Raw genomic sequence first — 26881 nt, forward strand, 5'->3', positions numbered from 1 at the left:
TAGGATATTTAATAGATTATTGATGGAAATAGAAATCAAACAATTCAAACCTTTTTTTAAATATTGACAAATACAGTAATAATACACTGTAATAATTATACAGTATAATCCATTATTAAGAAATAAACTTTAATTTATTTAGTTTTTAAAAAGTTATTTGTATTGTAGTGGTTTCAATTCATGCCTCATACCTACAATCATTATCGTATTTCATATTGATTGTTTAATAGTGTAAGGAATAAATACATTCCTGTTTTCTAACATGTTAAATGACAAAATAAAGTTAAACACATTTGAAATGTATTATAAAAACTACTCATATAGTCGAACTTGGTTAACTCGAAGTTGAAGGGACCAGGAAAAAAGTTCGAGTTTCCAAGAATTCAAATTATTCAAATTAATTTTTTTTTCTATTGCTATGTATTTATTATAAATAAAGTAATTTAATAAAAATATTAACTTATTTTTGATATTTTTTGTATTTTGATCATTCAATAACTAAATGTTAATATGTGATAAATAATGAAGAAAAATCGATAGTTTGGAAGAATCAAGGGACTTGTAGGAAATAGAAAAAAATATTACGAGAAAATTTGTCAAATGAACAATAGCGTCCGAAAATCTATCGAATTGACAATGGGATTTAATTTAATTCGATGAGAATTAATTACGCCTTAATTGAGATGAATTAGGCAATTTAACTTGAGTGTTCATTATGAGTAGGAATGATGCCCGAAATGTCAGTAATCATATTATCTCCAAGTACTCACAATCACGAAGGGTGGTCGATAACTGTTTCACAATGCCAGTGATAATGAGTGACATTATACAACAAACTTAATATTATAGAATTTAAAATTAGGCAGATGAATAAATGTATAAAATATAAAAATGTGTGTCATTTTAAACGAAGAAATTTCATAAAATCTATGAATTTGTATTATATGTTAAATAGAATAACTTTCTATAAAGTAAGCTCGAAAGGAAACGGTCAACAGAATAGGTACCTACTTAAGAGACAAGAGTATACACTATACAGTACCCTATATATTATGACATGTTCAGTGATGTATTGGTGAACAAATTTTTGGGTATACGCAATTTAAAATATTTTATTGCAAAAAAAAATTGTACGCTGGAAATGTTACTTACTTACACATATTACAAACTACATTCAACAATTTGTACTATAATCTTCGCTTTTTCTATTTTTACACTCAGTTTGTATGTTAATTGTTAATATACTTTTAACTATTATTCAGATACTCAATAGATAAAATTTTATTATTAATACAATTTTTGATTTAAAAATAGTGATGTCTTTCACAAATTAATCATATACCTAAAAATTAGCAAATTCTAGACAAATATTAATAGCTGATTGGTAATTTAATTTATTAATAAATAATATTAAACTTTATATTGACAATTTTATTCATAACGAATACAACTTTAAATAATTTATTACTAGTTACTATAATATTTTCCACAAACTCATTTTTTCTTCTTGGAGTTTATGTTTGTTTTGCAGAATTGGTTTGGTTCTTGAATCTTCAGCTGTTCTATGATGAACCAGCCACGTTTTAACATAATATTTAGGGTTCCAGTTGTCCAATGGAGGGGAATTTATAAATTAATAAAAATTAAATTAGCTATAACCACTATAACAAAACCAGTAGGCAGTAAGGCAGTAACCATACCGCATAGAGTTTTATATTTATAAATAATCGTGGTAATAATGCCATATTGTGATATCAACAAAAATATTCAATAATAAAATTAAAAATATATTATCAATATTGCATATTTTATCAGTATAGGTTTGTAATAAATAATGATAGTGTTTCTTTTGATTTTTGTAACTGTTATTATTTATTAGGTATTATACGAGTAGATAGGATTATATTTCGATAGCTTAAAAAAAATCGAAAATAAATTGATTTATGTATGTTGTTCAAAAATAATTTGTACACCAAATACATCAATTTAATCTTGTTTATCATATTTATATGATATAGAATTTATAAATATAATATTTAATAGACTTGTAGTATTAATATCAGAGTTTCTGCATCTGCACAACTAATAATAAGAAGAATTACCTATCACTCGGATTGGTAAATTTTCTAGAAATCTTAACCAAACTGTTATTGTTTCCCATTTTAAACAAGGTCATAATAATGCATGTTGAATGTTTAAAATATCAACCAATTTAATTGACACATTAGACGTATATAAGCAGACCATGCAGGCCGATGTCCCGGAGACCGAATCAACGTTGATACCATTTAAAATTAGTATAAATATTTTAATAATTTCATTGTGTAAAATAATAATTTACGAAATGCGAAAATATTAAATATTTGAATCAAAATAAAATAAAATGATACAACCGGCTTTTTTATTTTCATTAAATATCCATTCTTGTCAAAAAAAAACTTAGTGATCTTATCATTGTAAATATCTATTTATATTTATTACAATTAACACTAGGTGAACGTTAACAATTAGTGAATAATATTTATAATAATAAAAAATAATAATAGTAATAAATCTTGCGTTTTGGTACGACACTATTTAATACAAAAACTTGCCACACGGGAAAACTATTATGTCTCGTGAATTATTTATTAGAATTTTGATAAAAATGTTTGAGTTTGAAAGATGAAGATTTTATAGTATACCTAGATTTTCAGAAGTTATTATATTAAAACATTTATTTAGCACATTATTTTTAGTATTTTGAAATTAATTTTTTTATTGTTATTTAAAGCTGATTCAAATATCGGAATCTAATGCGACCCAATGTTCTAATCTAATGTTTTCTTCTTTCAACAAACAAAAAAAAACTGGGGAGATAGGTAACCGTTATACTTGTTAAATAATTATTTCTTATAAATCAATTCTTGATATTTTGTTGTAATTTAAAAACAAATAACTGTAGTAATTTACATTGTAGCTACATATTTAAAAAATAAAAATAATAATCAAGATTTTTATTCATAGGTATTTTAAATTTAAATCTGAACTAAATTCGTCAAAATCATGAACAATTCTGAAGTAAAAAAATGCATTTGTACACCTATAAGATTTTGAAAGCTTAATACAAGACTCGTAAGTTTTTCTACTTTTAATACAAATAAGTTTATTGGAAAATCACATCTATTTTTCATAAGCGTTTGAAATTTAAATTTGAACTGGAGTAGATATTCAATAAAGAATAATAATTTTACTCTTATTTTATTGTAATTTAAAAATATATTTCACTAGTACTTGAAACTTTTAAAGTTTATTATTATATTTTACACATACTACAATGACATTTTAAAATGAATGTTTTTAAAAAAAATGAATTCAACATGTCGTACAACTAATAGTAAAATAAATTACTACAGCAATATAAATATATCATAAAGTATTAGCTGACATACTGTTTTCGCTCAAAATCTTTTTTTGTATGCAATGATTTATCATTGAATTCAAATTTAACTAACATACTTCTCAATGACGAGATGCACTACGCATACTGTACAGCTGAGTGGTTACCTATACTTTACCTCTTTTTTTATTTTGTTTTCCACAGTTATTAAGAAAAATAAGCACAGGAAATGTTATACTTTTGGCCTCCCTCCACCTACCAAAGTACTAACCACTAATAAAGATTTTGAAGCTAAAAACCATCATTGTAAAATCAATACATTTATCGTTCATAATTTAATGTATAATTAAATTATATAATTATATTTCAATAATTGCAAGCAAGAAAATATAAGCTAATACTTACATAAATATTGCTCTATAAAAATAATCAATGTAACGACTTACTATACTTGATTACCAATAAAATAAATACGATTAATTTCATTAAAATATTATAATGAATCATAATATTATATTATGTAGGTAATAGGTACATCGAAAACGTAATCACAAGGTTCTTGCTAAACATGTACATTGCTCACTATATTTTTTAATAAAGTATTGTATTTCCTTTTATTCCATCATAAAACTAGGTACGATTGGCTAGTGAATCACTTTGCACCTATATATTATATTTTATTTGTAACTATACTTAGTGTTATACATATTTAAAACAGATTGTGCATCTATAACACAGTACTTAAGTAAATAATATAAATGCAGTTTCAAATAATAATTAACAACACATAATCACTAGCTTTAATAACAATAAACGACATATATATTAGGCTTATGCTTAATGGTTTTCTATTATTACTATTACTTTTCCATTTTTTTTTTTTATGTTATTATAAACGATTAATCGTATTCCTATTGAAAACAACAATATATCCTAACTATTATACCTTACGCAGTATATTACTTATATTGCTTTATAAGTACCTGTACCTGCCCCACACAGTCACACGTCTTACAAAATTATTAATATTATACTCGACATTCTCCTTATCATTAAAATTGTGCAAAAATCGTTCTTCGTACTTCGAAATATAATAATTCCCACGCCGCTTTGTTTAATGTGAAAAATTAGTACATTTTGAAATACTAATTTGAAGGTATATTATAATAGTAATTAGGTGATTACAATAAGTGGTTTAAAGTATGTCGATAACTTACTAAAAATGATATTCCGATAATTAAAAAATATCGATAAATATAAATTATATTATTTGTATACGGTATACCTAAATATTATATATTTACATTTAAATATTTAATACATTTTTACATATTACCATTGTGTATAGATAGTTCTATACTATACCGATTTTATTTTATATAGGAAGTATAGTATTCAACTTCATTCAATTTGAATGTAAATATCCTTTTCTCATATTTTAAATAAAAGTACAAAATAATTATATAATTACAAATAAAATGTAATAAAAACGCAAAAAAGGTTTTCGATTTCACTCACTAACGACATAAAATCTTTCTCAAAGTGTATGCCAATTAAAAAACCCAAAATACCCTGTACTTACCTATACAATTACATATATTCGTATTATATAGGTATATGTCTTATTAATATATTATTTATGAGAAAAAAACATTAAAAACGTCTTCATTTAGTAAAAACAAAAATAGTGTACTTAATACTTATTATCAATATTATGTATGTGAATGTGTACGTGTACCTATATTTTTACGAACAGTATACCATTTTATTTATGTAAATATCCATTAAATTGCTATCTGATATTATTGAACTGTAAACGATTCTATAATGTATAACTCAGTGTCTATGATAATATACGGACGATGTGATTATTGGTTATATTATTCTATTAATAGGTAATTACCCACCCATCGAGAGTATTATTTTTTCGTCTTATCTTAAAATGTATATGTATGTATATTTATGGAGTTCTCGGACGGTTAATATACCGTGGATAATACTATAATAGTGTTAAATGTTAATGCCTATATATCAATATATATATATATATCAATTATTAGGTAACGATGAGCATTTTTTTTTCTTACGTGACTACTATATGTGTACATGACCTTTAAGATTTAAGTGATTTTACCGTACATTTAATATTTATGTATTGAACGCTTACATTTGCATACGTTTTGTACACCAAAGCAATATTGTACATAGTTGACAGTGTACATATACATATATATATATATATATATATATATATATATTATGTATAGGTGCGATTTTATTTCCGTAATTCTTCATTTTTAAAGACTATAATCACCAAAACAAAAAAAAAAATCGTTTTCTTTTTATGCTAATACTATATTCTGTCGGCCCCTAATGTATAATAATAATAATGTAAAAATATAATGTATCACCCAATCTTTGTATACGCAATATTCTTTTATTAATATTATTGCTAGGTGCAAATAGTACAGCATGAATTTAACTAACAAATTGCGACAATTAGTCAGTCATATTGATAATAACACATTGCATATATATAATAATAAAACATGTGAATATAATATTATAATTGAGCACATAAGTAAAATAGATACATAATATTATGTATATTTTTTAGTTTTTATTTTTCGCATTTAAAGTGGTTAGGTAATAGGTATTTCAGTATTTGTCAATTGACACATTTGTGAAAAAGATGCAATATTTGGCGATAATTTCCTAATGTTTGTCAAAAATTCAATACTACAATTATAAAAACAACAGTTCACTACATCAAATATTATAAATTATAATAAATTGAACTCTTGTCCACATAACCTAAAGAAAACGCATTCACCTATATACGTGTTTTAAATTAAAAATATAGTATAGATAAATAATATTATGTAGCATAATATTTGCATGTACCTACTATTTTAATTATACTGTAATCGTATACCTATAATTGTGTATACTAATATATATCAATAAAATTGTATATTTTGATAAGCCAATAAAGACTACAAAGTCACCTACGCAATAATTAAATAGTGCGTCGATTAGTAGAGTGTTATATTTTAAAACTGCATTTCAGAATTATGAAAACAATTTATACGAATGGTATAATATACACATATTTGAATTTAAAATATTATATAGAAAAGTAATATTATGCAGAATATTCGCATGTGGATACTATTTTAATTATACCATAGTTGTATCTATTATTTTGTAAATAAATTATATATTTTTATAGGCCTTAAAGCCTTTATTATATATTATATCGGTAAATTAGTATAGGTACACAAAGAATATCAAAAATATATTATGTTAATTATTTATGAAACACATAACCACACTAAATTATTGGGCTGGGTAATTTATTAGCTACCATTGAATTTACTTCCAAATTTGGGTTAATACAAAATCGACCCTTGAATTAGCTCTCGAAAAATGTATAATTGAATTGACGAATTGGCCGATGGCTCCTTAAACTATAAAATATTATTGTTTAGAAAAGGGGTTCTCTTATTATAAGCGTTTATTTTTACGGCATCATTAGCACTTTGCACTCAAATATAGTCTTAATTCAAAACTGTATTCACCACAATACCAGTATACCATATCCAAATATAATCAACTTTTTAAATATATTAGATATATAGTATTCAAGCTGATACAATAATTATTATAAGAAGTTCTAATATAATGAAACCACGCCGGAAAAAATTTAGAGAAAAAATAACATTTTAGAAAATGAAATCCGAAAATATGACACTATTGTAAATTAATACATACAAATATTAGTGATTAGCTTGTGAGTAAAAGCTACGACAAATAGTTAATACACTATTTTTATTTAACTTATTAATTTGTATTTATACATATGTACATACGACATACCTACATGTATTTTATAACGACCCATTCAGCTAAAATATTGCCTGTGTTATAATTTTTTAATTATTGTTTAGCTTTTATTTTTTCTCAACTCCTGTGAGATTTTTATACAATATTGAGTATATTTACTAAATAATTTTGTATTTTTGCATAAAAAAAATATACATCTATTAAGTAAATACTTATTATACATGACTATGTAAGGTCTTACGACATTATGGTTTACATCTGTTTACAACAGTTTAATGGTAAAATTAAATTAATAAATGAGGTTTTCAAGTTTCATCATGCGAAAACAAGTGAAACCATGTAAATAATAATTGAAATAGAAAAATTAGAATATTAACCATTTAAATATTGAAAATTATTTTTATGAAATCTTTGTTGTTAAAATTGTATATGTAGGAAAGACAATTGAGAATACATTAATATATCTAAATAATAGGCGTATACATACCTACAAGTACAAATAAAATTAATATGTATCTAATAAAATGACATTAGATAATAAGCAATAAGTAATAAGTATTATAGGTACATTATAGGTTTAATATTCTGAGTTATACTCAATATTACGAGTTATACTCGTATGTATAGCTATAAAGTTGATGTAGATAAATTGACTGTTTATAATAGATATCTCTCGAGAAAATAAAAAATAAAATAAAATTATCAAATAAAAATTCAAAAAAACTATAAATAAAAAATTGGTTATTATTTTTTTTTTTTTAAATTTGCATTTTTATTATAAGTACAGCTTTTACATCATAATTTTAATACAAAAATAACAGCAATTGAAACATTAAAGGTAATGCCAAGTTTTTCGTCATTAATTACATACTAATAAAACAACAACACAATACTGTAAAATCAAGATATAATAATTAGACATTTATTAATTATAATATTAATAAGAAATTTACAAAATATAATACATAAGTTGATTAGATGATACCTGCTTTTTTATAAGTCAATAAACCAATTGGTAATTATATTTAGTAAAATTGTTGTCCGTGAATTTGGACTATCAGAACTAAAAAAAAATTTTAATGTTAAGATCTGGAAAATGATTCTTATTTTAATCATGTTTATAAGAAAATACAGAATAATAAGTTAATTAAAATAATATATTATGAGAATGTTTATTATGTATGCATATTTATTTAATTTCAAATAATTTGAGATTATTTATATTATTATATTATTCTCTTTTATATATTTTATGAACCCAATTCGCTGTAATGGCTCAATTAAAAAATAAATTATACTGATAGTAAATTTTTATCACAACATTTTGTTGTAAATCTTGTTAATACATAACTACATTAATTGTAATAATTAATATTAAGTACATATCTAGTACTATACTACCTATCAACAATTATCACCTATAATATGATTAAATTATCGTGTTGGAGTTGCAATAAAAAATGTTTAATTCCATTGTGATAAAAATGTTTTTATTAACTCTATAGGTACCGAATAAAATTGAATGATAATATATAAGTACGTTGATTAAAATTGTTTTCTCATTTTAATTAGATTTATGCCCGTTTACACGGAGTAGAAAAGGCCAATGTGCGCATTGAATAATTCCAGTTATTAAAAGCTGGAGAACTACAGGCTAATACAAATAAATGCAAGTGTAGGAAAGCAGGCAGACATTGTTATATCAAGTGCCATTCTAGTAAATTTTATATAAATAAATTATTAATAACAAAATTATAATGTATAATTTATAATAAAAATAAAATAATAATATTTTAGTTGTCAGTCATCACAAATAATAATCATACCTAAATATAAAAAATATTAATGCTAATAATAATTAATTTTTTTCTATTATTATTGTATAATTATTTGTAATGATAAATGTAATAAGAAATATTGAACTAGAAATTATTCGTTCACATTGGTCGCGCAGGACCACATTTCCCAGTACTTCACATTGTCTGTAACATTAATACTTAAACATACATACACCACTGTTTGTCAAGTGCTTATATTATAAACGACGAGGGTTGGAAAAATGACAAAGGGGTGTCAGTACCGCTACCAGTCGTCGATTCTACAATGTAAAATATAACAGGTTGATCAATATTCAATATTATATAACTTGTAAAAAAATGTAGCAGTAAATTATTTCTTAACAATATAGTATTGGGTGTACTGTATACTGGTATACGTATACATAATAGCATATGTGCATTAATAATATTCAATCAATATTCATATTCAAATAATCATCTAGGTAAAAAATAATTTTAAAAAACAATTATTTTGTTAAAGATTTCTTAAGTAATTTTTGTTCAATTTACTATAGAAATTAAAAAGAATAATCGTGTCGTGAAATTGAAAAATGAATAATTACTTCGTGTAAACGCAATATATATAATATAGAGGGAGTATAAAAGACAGTGATGAGGCCAAAACAAAGAAATTACAATACAATTTTAAAAGTTAAAGCAAGTCAGAATATAATTATAAAATAATTTTCATACGTAGATACATATCATAGTATAACGTATACCTTTACCTACCACCTACGCGTATACGATCTTAAATTTAATTAACTACGCCTGAACATCAAACAAAATGTATATATACATTATACATCGCATATTCGCATACATGATATAATATTATAATTGTATTAATATAATATGTGATATTTATGTAATAGTATTATACTATGTATACAAAAGTAGATATATATACTAATATACTATAGTCTATAAAATATGTAGGTAATATAATAAATTATGCGCGACTTTTCATATTACATTCTATAGTTTATACGACATACGTATTGGTATCAGCTGCGTTTATATATTTTGTGTACCTACCTACCTACTGGGTGAATCTTTTAACAGTGAACACTATAATTACCTCAAACGCTCAAAAAGAAATAATGTTTTAAAAAAAAAAAATTATATATAACTTACATACATTACAAAACAACAGTTTTCTAAAAATATTAGGTTTTTACTATTTTTCATCATTGTACGATATATTTTTTTTTCGAACAACAACCCATTTTATTATAATTCAATACTTTTATATTAATACTTTTTCTAAGAATTTGGATATAATAAAATTAAAACAATTAGTGAATCATGTAGATGTAGATACTTTGTTTTTAAATTTCTAATTGTGTTCTAAATCAAAATGAGTGGAAACGCGTGGGCTAACATTTTTTTGGGTACCTACTCTGTGTTACACCACTCTACACATCAAGTATTGTTTCTAAAAGAATCATACTGTATAAAGCATCCCAGCTTTTATATAATCTAAAATTAATATTTGTAAATATTAATATTTCAAACACCGCCACGGGCGCCACGTAAATAGAGCGTTGGCGGCTAAGTGTAGATGCAGTAGTTATACACATTTGATTGAGAGACCTAAACATAAATAATATATATATATATATAAATATATATATTGCATGTGTTCTCGTCGTACTCTTGCGTAAATATAACTATACACACCGACTTGGGTGGGTTATTAATTAATTGGATATCGATCGAACGCCGCAGAAAGTAAACATTTATATATGACGTATAACGCAGAGTCGGTGTGTCTGTAATAGTGGTAATAGGAGAATCGTGTATATATATTGTATATACGTACATAACATTTGAATTTTGCACTATTAATTTTCACAGTTCAAGAAGGTTTTGCAAGAAGCGTTCACTTTTAAAAGTTATTGTTTGTTTAATAAGACGATGGCATTACTCGGAAAACTTAAATATTTGGGTGGGATATTGTCATATACAGTATAATATGTAGGTAGATCCTAGATTCTATTTAGTAGGTGGGTACTTACTTTTTATTTTAATACTCAATAAAAATGTACTAATATTATGTAATTTCCCGAAAAACGAAACTTTTTGTATTTATTAGTCACACACAATTAATACTACAATATAATATAAATGATTATAAATACTTATATGTTATAGATATAATTATATAATACTTTTAATAAAAAATTCTTTTAACTAAAAAAAATTTAAATCATTATAATAATGTATTATTTATAGGTATACCTATGTTTGGCTTAACGCACTGAACATATTTTAAAATAAGTAACTCCATATATTGTGTAATACCATGCAAATATGGGTACGTGTGAGATGGACGATACGATAAATGCCGTTCTTCTACTTTTTAATTTTAATTTTCAATCTCGTTTCTAATTCTAAATAAAATTAGCTCATACCTTTTAATAATAATCCTTATAAAGTATAAGCAACGTAGTAGTTTTTAACAAAACGATATTATAATCTTTATCTTGACTCGAGAATAAATAATAAATTGAATTACGATAAGATTTTGTTTAATTTCAATAAAATTGTATCTTTTATAAAGTTAAAAGTATGTTATTTATCTTACCTATTATTAATAGTTTAATATTTTTTTGTGTGTCTGATGTAATAAAAATATATTGCATTAGAAAGATACAAGGTATCAATTACATTTATCGTTAAATAAATTTCAAAGATATAATGGTGTAAGTATCTATTAATTTATAAGAAGTTTAAAAAATTGTAATTGTTTAATTACAATTTTATTTTTAAAATAAAAATAATTGTTTAACTAATAGTAATTGTTTCTGTTGTAATTTATGTTTATTTTATAAATTAAACTACCTACATAAATATTTACCTACTTAACTGAATGTTATTGAAAATTTATTATAATTTTAAATTTTAAATACATTTTATCAGGTTATTTTATTTTTTAGAAACATTTTTTGTGAAAATAGTATTTTTTTATAATTATTATATTTTAACATAATTTCAAACTCATTGCTAATATTATTATAACAAATTATATTGCTGAATGGAAAATAGTTTTTTTTATTGACTATCATAAAATATATTTTCACACGTACTATACGTACATTCAAATATAAATCATATACCTACTTAAGAAATGTATTAATATTAATCAAAATATCAAATTATTGATTGACGTGGTCAAAATTAAAAATTCGATGCACTTTTAATAATCAGGAAAAATCAGAGAAAAACAACAATTTTTTTTTGTATAAAACTTGTTTTTGATAAAATTGAATTTGTTTATTTAATTCAAAAACATGTACCGTAGGTTTGACATTTTCAACAAATATTTATATACCTACGCAATTTACTAGATATCATATAGTTATCAAAATATTTTTGTTTTTACTATATTCTTTATAATTTATAATGTTATTTTAGATTTTTTGTGTGATTAAATTTTTGTTTGCAAGTAAAAGCATTAAAAATATAATACAAGGCTCCTGATGAAGTTTATTTCACAAAGTAAAAATTATCAGAAATACGTAGTAACAATTTTTTTATGTATTATAATTGTATGTGAACTAAAATTATTTAAATCACGACAATATTAGCATACTGTTCTATAGTTAAAATATTTAAATATTAATAGCTAAGGCTTGAAAATTCAAAATTTGTTTTTTAGATATCTGAAGTACATATATAAAATATTTTTTTACAATAAAACCAATCGATGAGGAACTTTACAACATTTCCAAGTCCCAAATCCCGATTATAACACCTGTTTTTTTAAATTGTAAGCTTCAGTTATAAAAGTTTTTAGTTAAGTAATTGAAATTTTTGCCAATTATTGTGTAACATATTGACATTTTTTTCACAAAAATTATAGTTTTTGTAAATAGGTATAGGACTCAAAAATTATATGATGTTTTTTTAATGTAAATGAAAATGACAAAGTGTTTTGGTTTAGTATCATAGGCGTACATTTGCCTTGTTAGAAGGGGAGGCTAAAATTATAAACAGGCCCGCGGAGTGCTTTGCCCCTTCAAACCCCCTACATATACATTTTACAATTTTATTCTAATATTTATTATATAAAAACTTCAAAATTATTTATTTAACGCCGTATAATACATACATTTTTATCGTTGTCATTATAAAATATTATCGTATAAGTAGCTCAATCATTTTAATTTAATTAAAAATTTACTATACAAAATTCATACATGAAGCTTAAATGTTCACATAACACATACCTATCGAAATCCTGATTAGGAATTATGTTTTACATTTTATAATTGTTTATAATAAATAACCTTAAATTTCTTGAAAATATTTAAAAACTGTTGGGAGGCTAAGCCCCCGCCCCAATTTAGGCCTATGTTTAGTATATACTATTTTATTTTTATAAGAAACTATACATAGTTTAAGCATATATATTAATATATTATGTAATATGTACATAATATATAGGCAACTTTTGGTAAATATTTATTAGTTCATGTCATAGTGTGATAACAACTTATACAGCTTCCTATTTATAACGAATTTAATTATAATTTTAATTACATATTAATAGGAATCGAATTTAAATGCCCTAAAATTATTAAAAAATGACCTAAAAACTCTAAAACATATTTAAAAAAAATATTATGTTGACACCTACGTTTATAAATTTAAAAAAATGAGTAAAAACTTAAATTTGACAAAATAAATTTTTATTTCATTATTATATATTACACATTTGTACTATGTATTATATTATGTTTATATATGAATGAAGTTCATTTTTTTATTTTATTCAAAATACAAGAATGAATAAATGGATCAAAAATGTCTTATAAAATACATTACAAACATCAATAATGTCCCAAAAAGTATAAAATTCGATAAAAATACAATAAAACGACCTAAAGAAATGTTGTAATTACAACATGGAGTATCTACTTGAAACATATTTGTAGTTTGGAAAGCATCGAGTAAAACATTCAAAAAAAAAAAAAAAATGGATATGCATTGAAATCTGAGCCCTACTTATTGTAAGCGTCTCTATGTCTATAGACGTCATCATTCAAAGCTATAATAGGGGAATAATTATGATATGGGTCAATGACTAATAAAAAAGTGAATAATAATATTCGTATATTAAAATTTTGATAACTGGCAACTGCCGTGTTTTTTCGTTTTGTAACTTTTATAAATTATAGAAATAGAAAGTTATAAAACCATATTGTATATATTTATAATAATTACAACCAAATTCAATGAACCAATTATTTTAATTCCTTAAATAAGTATAAATTAATGGACTCGTTATAATTATTTATTTTTTATTTTTGATACAATTATTATGTTTAGTGAAAAACATTAATTTTTTATATAAAATACACATTTTAATTAAATTTTAATGCTCTAATACAGTAATACAAGTTATTGAACTACAAAATTACTAATTAAGTAGATAATTTACATTACTATTATTTTTACCGCTATAGTAAAAAGTAAAAATTATCGATTGATAGGTCAAACTGTTTACCTATATGTGAAAATTGTGAACATACATTGCAACCTGCATTTAGTTTTATTTTTATAGAATATTAATAATACTGGATGATTTCGATTACCTATTTAAAATATTATATAATTTTATGTAATCTAGTAAGTAAATTCATACATTTGAAATAATAAAAAACCGTATTTGTATAACAGTGCGTAGTATATTTTAGTATATCATATTTTATGTAGTATTTTAAATATTTTATGAACACTACTGAGAGTTGAGTGGGTATAGTTAACAGTTGTTAAAGTACTTAATACCAACATGCTTACTATACATGTCTACATATAGTTACAATGCTACATGATATATTATAGTCATAATAGTCATATGGATTTATACCTAATCAGAATATTTATTTATAAATTATAATTTATACTTATATGAATTATAATTATTTTATAAATATTCTGAATAGGTATAGTTTAATTTTTAACAATTTTACTCATACTACAGGTATTACCTACTTTTTAAAATTATTTTATATTTTTTTATGCATGAACCTATGGTGAGAAAGTGCGTGTATCTAGAGGGCTACAGAAAATGTTCAACATAATTAATAGATTAGTATCACATATACTATAATATACACATCAGTCACATAATCATAATTGACATAATTTATAACACTTAGTCTGAGGACGTGACGAATGACGATGATGGGTATTATAATTCGTAAATTCGTAATATATTATATTATGTATATGACAATAATATTGTGTCAGGCGGGTCTCTTATTTTTCGACTCGTCCTCGAGACCAATGTACAACAGCCGCGTTGTACTGTTGTCAATACCTACGAGGCTACGATCATTATATTATTAAAATAGTCGAAACGATAACTGACGATGCCACGGCGCGTACAGATTAGATAGGGACGATGGGGTGTACAAGAACACTGCAAATAAACCCACGATGTATTTTAATAACGAACGTGGCACGTGCGCCATTAGTGACATCTGTGTTTGACATTCGTGGCCATATTCAATAGGTATTGGCGTACTGTAGTAGCAAACTATATATACACGTCCTATATTACATTATACGAGTATTATTTCAATATTTGTCAATTGTAGGTATATACAATACTATCGTATATCTACCTACTTTCTTATTTGATTATTATCAGAACTTGTGAATTGAATGCACTAACAAACTGTTGAACAAGTTCTTCGAGATCTTATAGTTTATACACTGCAAATTGGAAAACTACCTATGTAAAAATACACGGAAATTGGAAAAAATCATATGCAATACTAATTTTTTTTATGAATATTTAAAAATATTAATAACAAATTATGATATATATATTTTTTTTTGTTAAATATTTTTTATTTACAAGCACGGTACTAGAATTTTTTTCCAAGGGGGGGGGGCAAAGTGGGGCAAATATTTTTTTTACATGGGTTAAGGTTTTTTCAGCGATCAATGAGGTTATTTAAATAAAATATAAATATTTTCATATCATATAACATAACATAATATAGCTATTAGCTATATAGTACCTACAAACTTGTGAATAGTTAAAAACGTTTTAAGAATAATGTCAAATATTTTTTATATATCTTATGTAAGAAAAATTTTTAATCACAGACCTTCAACAACTGTATTAACAATGTTGTACAAAAATGACAATTTCTTTATTACATCAATAATACTACCTTTGCGAATGAATGATTATGTTTTTTACTTACATATTTTCATAAATATAAATTAAAGTAATTGTGTTTAATAATAAACTGATGAATTTATTTGAGTCAACTTTAATGCAATGATTTACATTTGTTTGTTTATTTTCATCCAGTAATTGGTACTCAATAAAGGTAATAATAAAAAAAATAAAAGATTTTTTTCTTATTTTACAAATTTCTAAACATATTTTATTGAAATTGTAGTAAATTTTTTCCTTATTAGATAATACTAGTAGGTTAATCCATTATAAAAAGACCAAAGATGTTATTTGTTCAAACTTCATTAATTCAATTATTATAATTTATAATAAATTAAATTTATTCCTCAATTTATAATGTTTTATGACTTTATTATACCGTACATATTTTTCTGAGGAGGGGGCTGAACTGTTTTCTGGGTGGGCTAAAGCCCCACCTTGCCCCCCTTGGTGCCATGCCTGTTTATTTATCATATAATATAAAATAAATTCTAAAATACAATTTTTATAATCGAATAACTTGTAAGTTATTTCATTTTTGTCAATCTTGGCAGTATCATTTAATGAACAATGATAAATATGCAGATTAATGCAAATCATCAGAATTTTTTAAAATACCTAATAATGTGTTCGAACCCTCAAACATTGAAATATGTAAAAAAAAACAAACAAACAAAAATATGCCATCCTTATTTTCGTGTACTATGCAGTACCCCTGACATGTTGCCATGTCGGTGGTGTCTGTCTTCTATAATGTATTATTATTATAATAATAGTAGTACGATATAGGTAGTAAGTACCTATCTAATAACGTAAAATACATTTTGACGGAACTCGATTAATTTTACCCCTCCCCCCCCCTTCCCACCGACTCGCTATACGCTCGTATGCAAACGCATCAGTCATCGGTGTCATCACATAATACCTACACTAGTATCGTCTATCAAAATTCGCAGCCCCGCTGAATGTATTATTAGGTAATTATTTTATCGACATTTCGTAATATTCCGATCGGTTCGGCGCACAACGTTAGGCGTGAGTGCCCCCCTCGCAGCCGCCGCCACAGATGCCGTAACGCGCCGCCGTCGACGTCGAGCCATCAGTTACACCTGCTCCGCGAAGACGGATAACAAAAAAACAAAAAAACAACTGTCACACAATATATACTCGTGTCGTCGTAGGTGTACAAGCGTACGAGCACACGGTGTGTATTTATATCTCTGAGGATAAAAAAAAAAAAAATATTCGTCGTTATTAATAATATGCGGCAATAGCCGTTTCGGCTCAGCTGGCGTACCGCAATGGTGCATCATATACTGCATAATAATTATATTATCGCCGCACGTCACACGACAGGGGGACGGTGTTGTGCCGTACTCTAAAATATATCGTTAATTTTCGACTTCGCATCGCCGTCAGAGCAGCGTTATCGAGCGCACGCAGCTTTCAGCAGCAGCAGCAGCAGCAGCTGTAGACAATACTAAATAGCCATAGCGTATAGTGACTACTGTAATAATAATAATAATTATATACAGTTAGTTGTGCATATAGTACGACGACGGCGTGCGCTCAATGCTTATCACCACAGGAGCTACGCAATGATAAGGACTTTTTTACGTCGTTCCCTCCAGCTTGTTATTTTTTTTCCGAGTCAAAACTTACGACCGCGACCACAACAACAACAACAACAACAACAACAACTGCAATAACTTACGTCGTACTACCGTCAAACTCAACGAACGAATGTCTATGTGTATTTCTCGTTGTTTTGTTCATAAATGTCGGTTTATTCCGTTGTCGTTTCGGCCCCGATTGAGTTGAGTGCGATGTGCATTTGGTCGTCTGCCGCCGTCGCCGACGCCGCTACACGATCGCCGCCGCCGCTACTGCCGCTGCTGTCGTCGCCGCTGCCGCTGCCGCCGCAGCCGCTGTCGTCGTCGTCGTCGCAATAATAATACGCCGCATCAAAAACACCGCGACTCGTGCCATTGTCCGTTGTTCAACGCCGGACATGGACACCTGACGACCGTCTCTCTGGACGTCCGATCATCGACAACACCGCGGTGGTGTTAGCGCGGCATAATCCGCCCGTCAATACTCGAATGGTGGACGCGTAGACAATCCGACAAACTGGACAAGCTACCCGAGTATCTCCGCGACACCGTGGACTGGTTTATGGGGTAAGTCCTGTCTGTCAGTCGTGCCTCGAGTGGGTACCTCCGTGGGCTCGAACCCACCGGACGGCACTGTTCATTTCGCTTTTTCGCAGCCACGTCCGTCATAATAAATCCGTCGCACAATCGTTCTACTCGTGTTGTACCTAGTTCAATGCTGACCACCATCAAATCCGTGTCAATCCATTTTTCGATTACTTATCCCGAGTTGAAGCAAACGTCATGATCCGTTTAATCTGGATTATACTATTATCATACTAACAATAATATGATAATTATTTTATTTTTATTTTTAATGATATTGATTTCGGTTCTGACAAAAGGTTATATTAATAAAAATTTGTGTATAAATTAAAATTTTTTTTATATAATATAAAAATGTATTTAAATAATAAATATGCATTGTATATTTATAAAAGTTTAATGTTCATACTGGCACATACAATCTGTTACAGTTCTTTGACAAAACATTTTAAACATTACCTGTTCAGTATCAAGTTTCTTGTGCCAAAAGGACTAATTATAGAAATATTTTAGTTTCTACTTTTTACCTCTAATACTTACATTTTAGGAAAATTAGTATATTTGATCCTAAATTTGAACAAAATAAATTTATTCTAAAATTTGGATTATATAATTATAATCTTGATATTGGATTGGTCTAAATATTGTTCCAATACCTAGGTACTATGATTATTATGTATAGACACACGTCTATTATAATATATAATGTATCGAGTTAATAATGTCTACATTGTGTAGGAGTTGTATTTAATAAAATATAATAAAAATATTTTTAAATTGCTTTGGCTTTTCACTAGTTTGTATGAAGTAACTCATTAATTATGTGTTAAATGTGTTGGTTTTGTAATAAATAATGGGTTGAATAATAATTATAAGTAAGAATAATTAGATATATATTTATGTTAAGTTAATAATTTAATAACTAAAGGTTACTAGTTACAGCTGATTATACTACCTACAAAATTTTGTAAATACTGATCATTAAGGTATTAACAGATTTGTTACTTTATTAAGTCTAACTTTTTATTATACTACTAAAATAGATCAAATAATCTTCTAAAATTCTAAACTAAAATACTTTATTAAACCTACTATAGGTATCTACTATTTATTAATAATTAATAAATTATTCTGATCTAGGTAGAACTTTTAAATTTTACTGATTATATAATTAATATTATTATTATGTATAGTTTTATTCTTTTATCATCTTTATTATTATGTAATGGTTTTCTTTAAATTGCTAGTGTTCACTAAGTTTTTTATTATCAATCGCTTGACTACAATTTCCTGTTAATTTAAACTTCTATAACATAGTCTTTGTTGAGTTTGTTTGATATAATTCAAAGCAAAATCAAATGATTGGTTCTTAGATAAACTGACCTCAGACCTACCTAGAATGTTTTAGTTTAGTGGTATTTGTTGAATATACAACATTAATAATAATATTTAATTATCAAACTTAAAACTAAGAACATTATATTATTATATATTTAGTAGATGAGTTTTTACAATATTTTATTTATTAATTGAGTTAAAAGCTTTTTATATTGCAATATTCCATGTACATATGTACTCATTACATTTACATTTTTGGATGTAAATAATGTAATTATTTCTTTGTAATGTTTTTGATTAAATAACAATCAAACCATCAAATTTTCCAAATAAAAATTAATTCAGTTAATTATTAATTCAATCAATTAATCGCAGTTAAATAACAGTAATCTTGGATGCTATAAATGAAATTTTTTATCTGAACATTTTTATTATTTAGTTTTCCTCCAATTAAGATATTTATGAATATATTTATGAATCTATGACCAAAACATACATTATATAAAAATGCATTTTATCAGCTATTTTTAAAATTCTTTAGTACAAATTTTTTCTAATATTTATTTATAAATTATATTTTAAATTTTTAATATTGATAGTATTTTACAACGTCTATTTATAAATTTTCTCAACATTTTCTAATGGCCAAGAAAATCAATTCTCAATGTTTGCTTTTATAATCTCCATTCAAAATAGTTTATTTTTAAATGATCAACAGCATATTACTCTCAAATTCAAGATCAACTCAAAATATATTATTATATTAAATACAATACTTACAATGAATATTTATTAAAAAATTACCCATTACATTGTAATAAGAAATTATGTATTTATAAATATTGAAATCAAATTTTTTCATTAAAATCTAAAAAGTACAATATACAGATGAACTGGTTATATGATTTATTAATAATCTTTTTTATTGAAATTATTTATTACCAAATGATTATAAAACTTAAATAAATATTTTATATTATGCAATTTTATTTTGTTAAAAGTTTAATTTATGATTTACATTCTGAATATTTATTATTTATATACTTATCGTTTAACAGCTTCTAATAAATAAATGATTGATCAATTATTCAAAAAAAGAATTCATGGTCACTGTTGACAGTTTTTTAATTTAGTCATATTTTGATGATAGATCACATAATAATTATTAATAATTTATGTAATTGTAATGAACTTTTTGTACTTTGACAATTAGTTGGACCAAATTTCAATAATTATTCAATTTATTTAAAACTGACAATTTGACTGATAGTATTTTATATGCATTTGTGGATTTAGTATTATTCAAAATAATAATTTTCCTGTGATAAGTAGTTGTAACTTGTGAATAATAATTTGTAATTTATAATAATAAATAATATACTTAAATTTTAAATTATAAATACAATTTTTAAAAGGCAGTGATAATATTATTAAAATTTTTCATTTAGACATTGTATTTCCCATGTATTATCTTATAAAAAAAAATAATCATTTCTTCTTTGGTATTTTACATATAACACTTACCCTCAAACAGACTCTCCTTTCCCTGTTTTTCCCCGTTCTCTATTAAATGCTATTTCAAATCTTTGACTACTCTATTCTTCCGTCTTAGTCTGGGATGTCATGTTTCTGTTTCATTTAAAATTTTTAACTTAACCAAATATTCCCATTATTTTCCGCACGTGTCTTGCCCTGCTAAATCTACTACTTTTTAAAACTCAATTAATGTTCACTTCTCCGTACAGGTTTTGAATATTCTGGTTTGTCCTTTTCCTTCTAAAAAACATAAGAATCAGTAATTTTAAAAAAATATTGGTATTGGTGCAGTATGCTATCTACCAAAAAACTTTTATCGTATTTTAAAATTTTATTTTTTATATACTTTCAATGTAATTTCACAAATGACACTATCTTTCAATTTGGAATAACTACTAAATTCTGGCATCAAGTTTCTCTCTTGAAAATAATTAATACATATTTCTTCATCAGATATAAAATACCTGTACTAATAGCACATTGATTTATTTATTATATTATTTTAATAAAAAAATACAAAGTAAAACTTGCAACGAAAAACACAGACACAACATAGACAAATATATAAAAAAATATCTAATCTAAAAGTAAGTTATTGTGGGTCTTAGTGAATATTTATCATAATGGCTATTTAGCTATAGTTTTATAATACAACTGTTATATTTTATTTATGATAATGACTCAAATTTACTTTTTAACGGTAAAATGAAATGAAATAAAAATAACTACAGTAGGTAGCATACTATACGCATACAGTTTTTTTAGTAGGTAGCATACTACACAAGTACCAAAATATTAATAAAAGTAGACTATGTCATAATGAATAAGTAATTATAAATAATAACTATCAATTATATAATTTAAAATTTCATAATTTAGAAAAATTTAAGATAATTTAATAACTATTGCTATTATTGAAGTCAATGGTGGAGTGATAATACTTGTTACAGGAAATTTGTACATTACCATGCGAATTAAACTGTAAATATAAACAAATTATTTTTTGTACAATATATTTTTTTAAATTTATTACTAATAATAATTATAATATTGATTGATGAAATAATAAACACAAAAAAAATTGCTAATATGTAGAGTGTATTACAATGATTTAACGCATTCAAATGTAATTTTAATGTAAAATTATCATATCTCCATGATCTACCGTGTATTATTCATTATAATTTTATGATTTACTATTTATTGTATTTTGAATATTTAAAAATAATTATAAAAATAATATAATAGTTATATTCTTATACTATGACACAATGTCATTTAAAATAAATAAGTTATTATTTAGGTATTATGATATTAAGATTATTTATAATTTTATTTTTGACTATGTATTTATGCATAATTTTCTAAGGTGACACTTAGAATTGCAGTCATTCTGATTTGAAACATACCATATAAATAAAATTGTCTATTATTTTTTTATTATACTATTTTAGTAGTACTGTTTTTATATATGGTCATATTGGATTAATAAAAATGTAAAAATCAGATAAACTATAATTCTAAGTATTATTCTAGTAAATTATATTCAAATAAATAGATAGTAATAAAATTGTAAATAATCTTTATATAATAATAAAATATAGTAACTTATTATTTATTTTGTATGGTGTTATGCTTTCAATATTAGGTAAATAATTATTATCATTTCTATGATTGTTTTAAAATATTCAAAATATAAATTATAATTAATAGATAATAATACAAAAATTAATTAAAACTAATAATGCTATATACATTTTTTATCATTAGTTATAATAAATCTAATAAAAATTATTGTATAAAAAATAATTTTTTTGTATACATAGTTTAAATTGCCCTGGCAGGCTCAAATTTCTTAAGCGATGTACATATTGTAACATATATATTCCAAATTTATAATTTAAAGTATAAATAATTATCTGAGTTTAAATTATGCTATGTACAATTATCAATAATTCCTGTGTATTTATATTATCTTAATATAAAATTATTTTTTCATTTTTATTTATATACACAGTAGCATAATTGTGGGGGTATTCACTTCCTCTGATATGTATGCTGGGTGCAAAGGTATTATTTTGCCAGATATGCCAACAGTAGAAATCTTTAAATCTTCTAAAACAAAGAATGAATGCATTTCACACATTTATAAGATAAAAATGTTTTTTCCTGAAATTATTTGTACCTACAAAGTTTATTTATTTATTTTCTTACCAAGTTATATCACTGTATTCACATGTATCTATCATAGTTAAAAATTAGTATAAAGTATATAATAAAGATAATAATTGATTAAAGTATAGATATTGTTAGTAGTTGGTATAAATATTTTACTTAATAAAATTTAAAAATAGAAAGGTTTTGGTTTTCTGATTTGGAATTAGTATTTCACATAAAATATTTGAAAGATTAAGTTTAACTCTATATACTTGAATAGTGGTACTAATCTATTAGTACATCTTTAAATGATACAGTACTATAGAAGTTGTATTGATACAAAATAATTTTTACATTTACTGTCATATATTATTAAATAATATAATATACATTGCATAGTAAATATTATATTAGTTATGCCCATGAGTGGATTGAGAAATAAAAATGGTAGATTAAACAAAATTTAAATTAAAATTTTAAAAATCTATAAAATATAAACCATAAACTTATAAAGTATTTTTGGTATTGAGACTATTATATTTACTCTTTTTCATACATTTATAAATAGTATAGTACTATATATAATACAAATAATTTATTATTAAGATATGTAAATATATAATAGCCTTTATTCCTTTGTATTAGCTTTGTCTAGATTATATTAGTATAAAATAAGGATACCATTCATTCAAATTAATTTTATACATATTATATTATATTTAGTTTTTGGTCATCACATATACCTAGTGAAATCAAAATATTTTATGAATTCCTTGGCTAATAGTTGGCAATTATAGTTTTAACTCAAATTTATTTATTTAATTTATTTATTGATAATGCATTTTGTTAAACAGCTTTAAATTAATTAATTTAAGTTCTAATGAATATATTTGTTTGTTTATAGGAAAGGTCGAAAGGCCAAAGACAAGGAATCATTATGTAATGATGATAATAAGTTGTATTTGGAAGAAGCTGTGTTGGAAAAAAAGTTACCTGACATTGATCTTAGGATATTAGTTGAAATGCCTAATGGAATAGATTTTAATGAGTGGCTTGCTTCTCATAGTAAGTAGGTTTTTTGCTGACATCTATTAGTTATTTTAATTTCTATTTTTATTTGTTCTAGCTCTTTCAATTTTTGACAACACCAACTTGATTTATGGAACTGTGTCAGAATTCTGTACTATTTCGGGATGTCCTGATATGGTTGGACCAAGTTATAGGTATTTCGTGAACTATAAATTGGAAAATAATTTTTAATTAATTTAATTTTTTGATCATATTGAATTAATTTTACAAACATATTAGGTACCTATAATAAAATATATATATATACAAACTTGCATGTCTTGTGGATCTATTAAAATTTTATCCATGTGATTCTGTTTAATAATGTATTTCATTTTTTAATTTTGTTTTCATTAGAACCTACTTGTGGTTTGACGAAAAAGGAAAAAAATCTCGAGTAGCTGCTCCATTATATATAGACTATGTTATGACGTTTGTTCAAAAAACTATTAATGATGAGACAATCTTTCCAACTAAATATGGTAGTATTTTTAATACTTTAAAATTTGTAAATTCACTTATATATAATCTATGTTTTTTGTTACAGCTAATGAATTTCCTGTCGGCTTTGAGGTTGTAGTAAAAAAAATTTTAAGATTGTTATTTCACGTTTTAGCACATCTTTATCATAGTCATTTTCGTGAATTAGTACTACTAAATTTGCATACACATTTAAATTGTGTATTTGCTCACCTGTCAGTATTTAACCATCGTTATCAATTAATTGAACTACGGGAAACTGAAATCCTACAGGATCTAGTGGTAGCTTTAAAAATTTTAGGTGATGATGAAGAAATAACTACCGTAGTCAATGAATCTATTGATGAATATAAGGACGTCATCAACAAAGAACCAACCATGTCTTTAGCAGATCAACCTATTAACATGTTCCCTAATCCTTCTCCTATTAATACACAGACTTTAGCTACTCAAATTGATAATTTCTAGTCTAGAAAATAAAATCTTAAAATGCATTAAGTATATTTGTAATACATATTACATATGTTTAATTATACTGTACATAGAATTTCTTGTTAAATAATTTAGAAAACACTTGTTGGCAGACAATAAACTAATATCAAAGCTTTTTAATCAACTATATTATTATATTAAAATACTGTCTAATAAAGTATATTTATCTATAAAATAAATAATACATTTTTAATGTATAAAAATGTTTTTATATTAATTTTTTGCAATAATTCATAAATTTTGTTTGGTTAGATTTAAATAGATTTAATCGTAGAATCCATTGATTTGTAAATTAAAATAATTTATTGAAATTTTATCTTTCATGTATAAAATAATTCAAGTTATACTATCTATGAAAAGAATATTATTTATATTGTTTGCCACTATTCCTAAAAAACTTAAGTGTTTATTTAATATTGTTCAATTTACTAATTCACAGGTTTACATTGTTAACTGATTAAATTATTGTTAGAATATCTAAATTAAAGTTATTTGAAAACATTTATATTTTAAACTGTATAAATTATTATTCTTGTGCACTGTTATTTAAATTTATATAATAGTTTTTTAACAACTTGTTTCAGCTCAAATATTTATATTTTCAGATCTATACAAAATTGTAATATGGTTTTTGAATATAAATTATATTATAATATTTTTTAATAATGTACGGATTCCACTCTGGACAATTTGTGAACATTTGTAATTTTTATCTTGTTTATCTTTTGTGATGTAATTTATTTATATTGTGATAGCAAAAATATGCCCTTTTAAAATCATTATTCATTTTTGGAAATTGTACTTATCTGTAATTATTGTTTTAATTACTTTTTCCAAGCCATTAATTATAAAATTGTCAAACCACATGTGTTTATCATTACAATAACATATGTGATGGTAATTAAATATTCAAATTAGAGAAATATAATTTTTTAGCTTAATGTTTTTTGTTGCTTTTATAAGTGTTAAAAAATATATTAAAGTATTTAGTAGGCTTGATCAGATAGAAAATTTCCAAGATTTGTTTTTGATTTTATTTATGATGGCAAATTATACAACCGTCCAATTTTTTTCTTTTAGAATGTTTTTTTTTGTTAACTTTATGGGATTATGTTATATTATTATTAATTTTCTTGTTTTTCTTTCTACTGTAAAACCATAAAGTAAACTTTGTTATTGATGTTTCCTGTTAAACCTTCATTTAACTACCTTTTACCACATTGAAAAACATTATGTGTTTTCAGATTGTTTATTGTATTTTTAACCAAAAACAAATAGCACTTTTGTTAATAAAACATTTGAGTTACCTACCTAATTTATTAAAATGTCATTAACCTTATTTCTT

At 24.5% G+C, this 26881-nt stretch overlaps 1 protein-coding gene across 1 annotated transcript; it reads left to right on the forward strand.

Annotated features, from left to right (window-relative positions):
* Positions 1 to 17821: 17821 nt before the first annotated feature.
* On the forward strand, positions 17822 to 25678 carry LOC113559837 (MOB kinase activator-like 2). Its single transcript, XM_026965608.1, has 5 exons — positions 17822 to 18447; positions 24401 to 24561; positions 24623 to 24719; positions 24922 to 25046; positions 25112 to 25678. The coding sequence occupies exons 1-5, from the start codon at positions 18443 to 18445 to the stop codon at positions 25510 to 25512; spliced, it is 789 nt and encodes a 262-aa protein (XP_026821409.1). The 5' UTR covers positions 17822 to 18442; the 3' UTR covers positions 25513 to 25678.
* Positions 25679 to 26881: the final 1203 nt, after the last annotated feature.

This window comes from Rhopalosiphum maidis, chromosome 3, assembly GCF_003676215.2.
Source record: "Rhopalosiphum maidis isolate BTI-1 chromosome 3, ASM367621v3, whole genome shotgun sequence".
Classification (NCBI taxonomy): Eukaryota; Metazoa; Arthropoda; class Insecta; order Hemiptera; family Aphididae; genus Rhopalosiphum; species Rhopalosiphum maidis.

Bases quoted from the DNA above. Each gene is read 5' to 3' on its own strand.
- LOC113559837 (XM_026965608.1), top strand. The intron at 24,562-24,622 runs GTAAGTAGGTTT...TATTTGTTCTAG, and splicing joins TGAGTGGCTTGCTTCTCATA to CTCTTTCAATTTTTGACAAC. The intron at 25,047-25,111 runs GTAGTATTTTTA...TTTTTGTTACAG, and splicing joins AATCTTTCCAACTAAATATG to CTAATGAATTTCCTGTCGGC.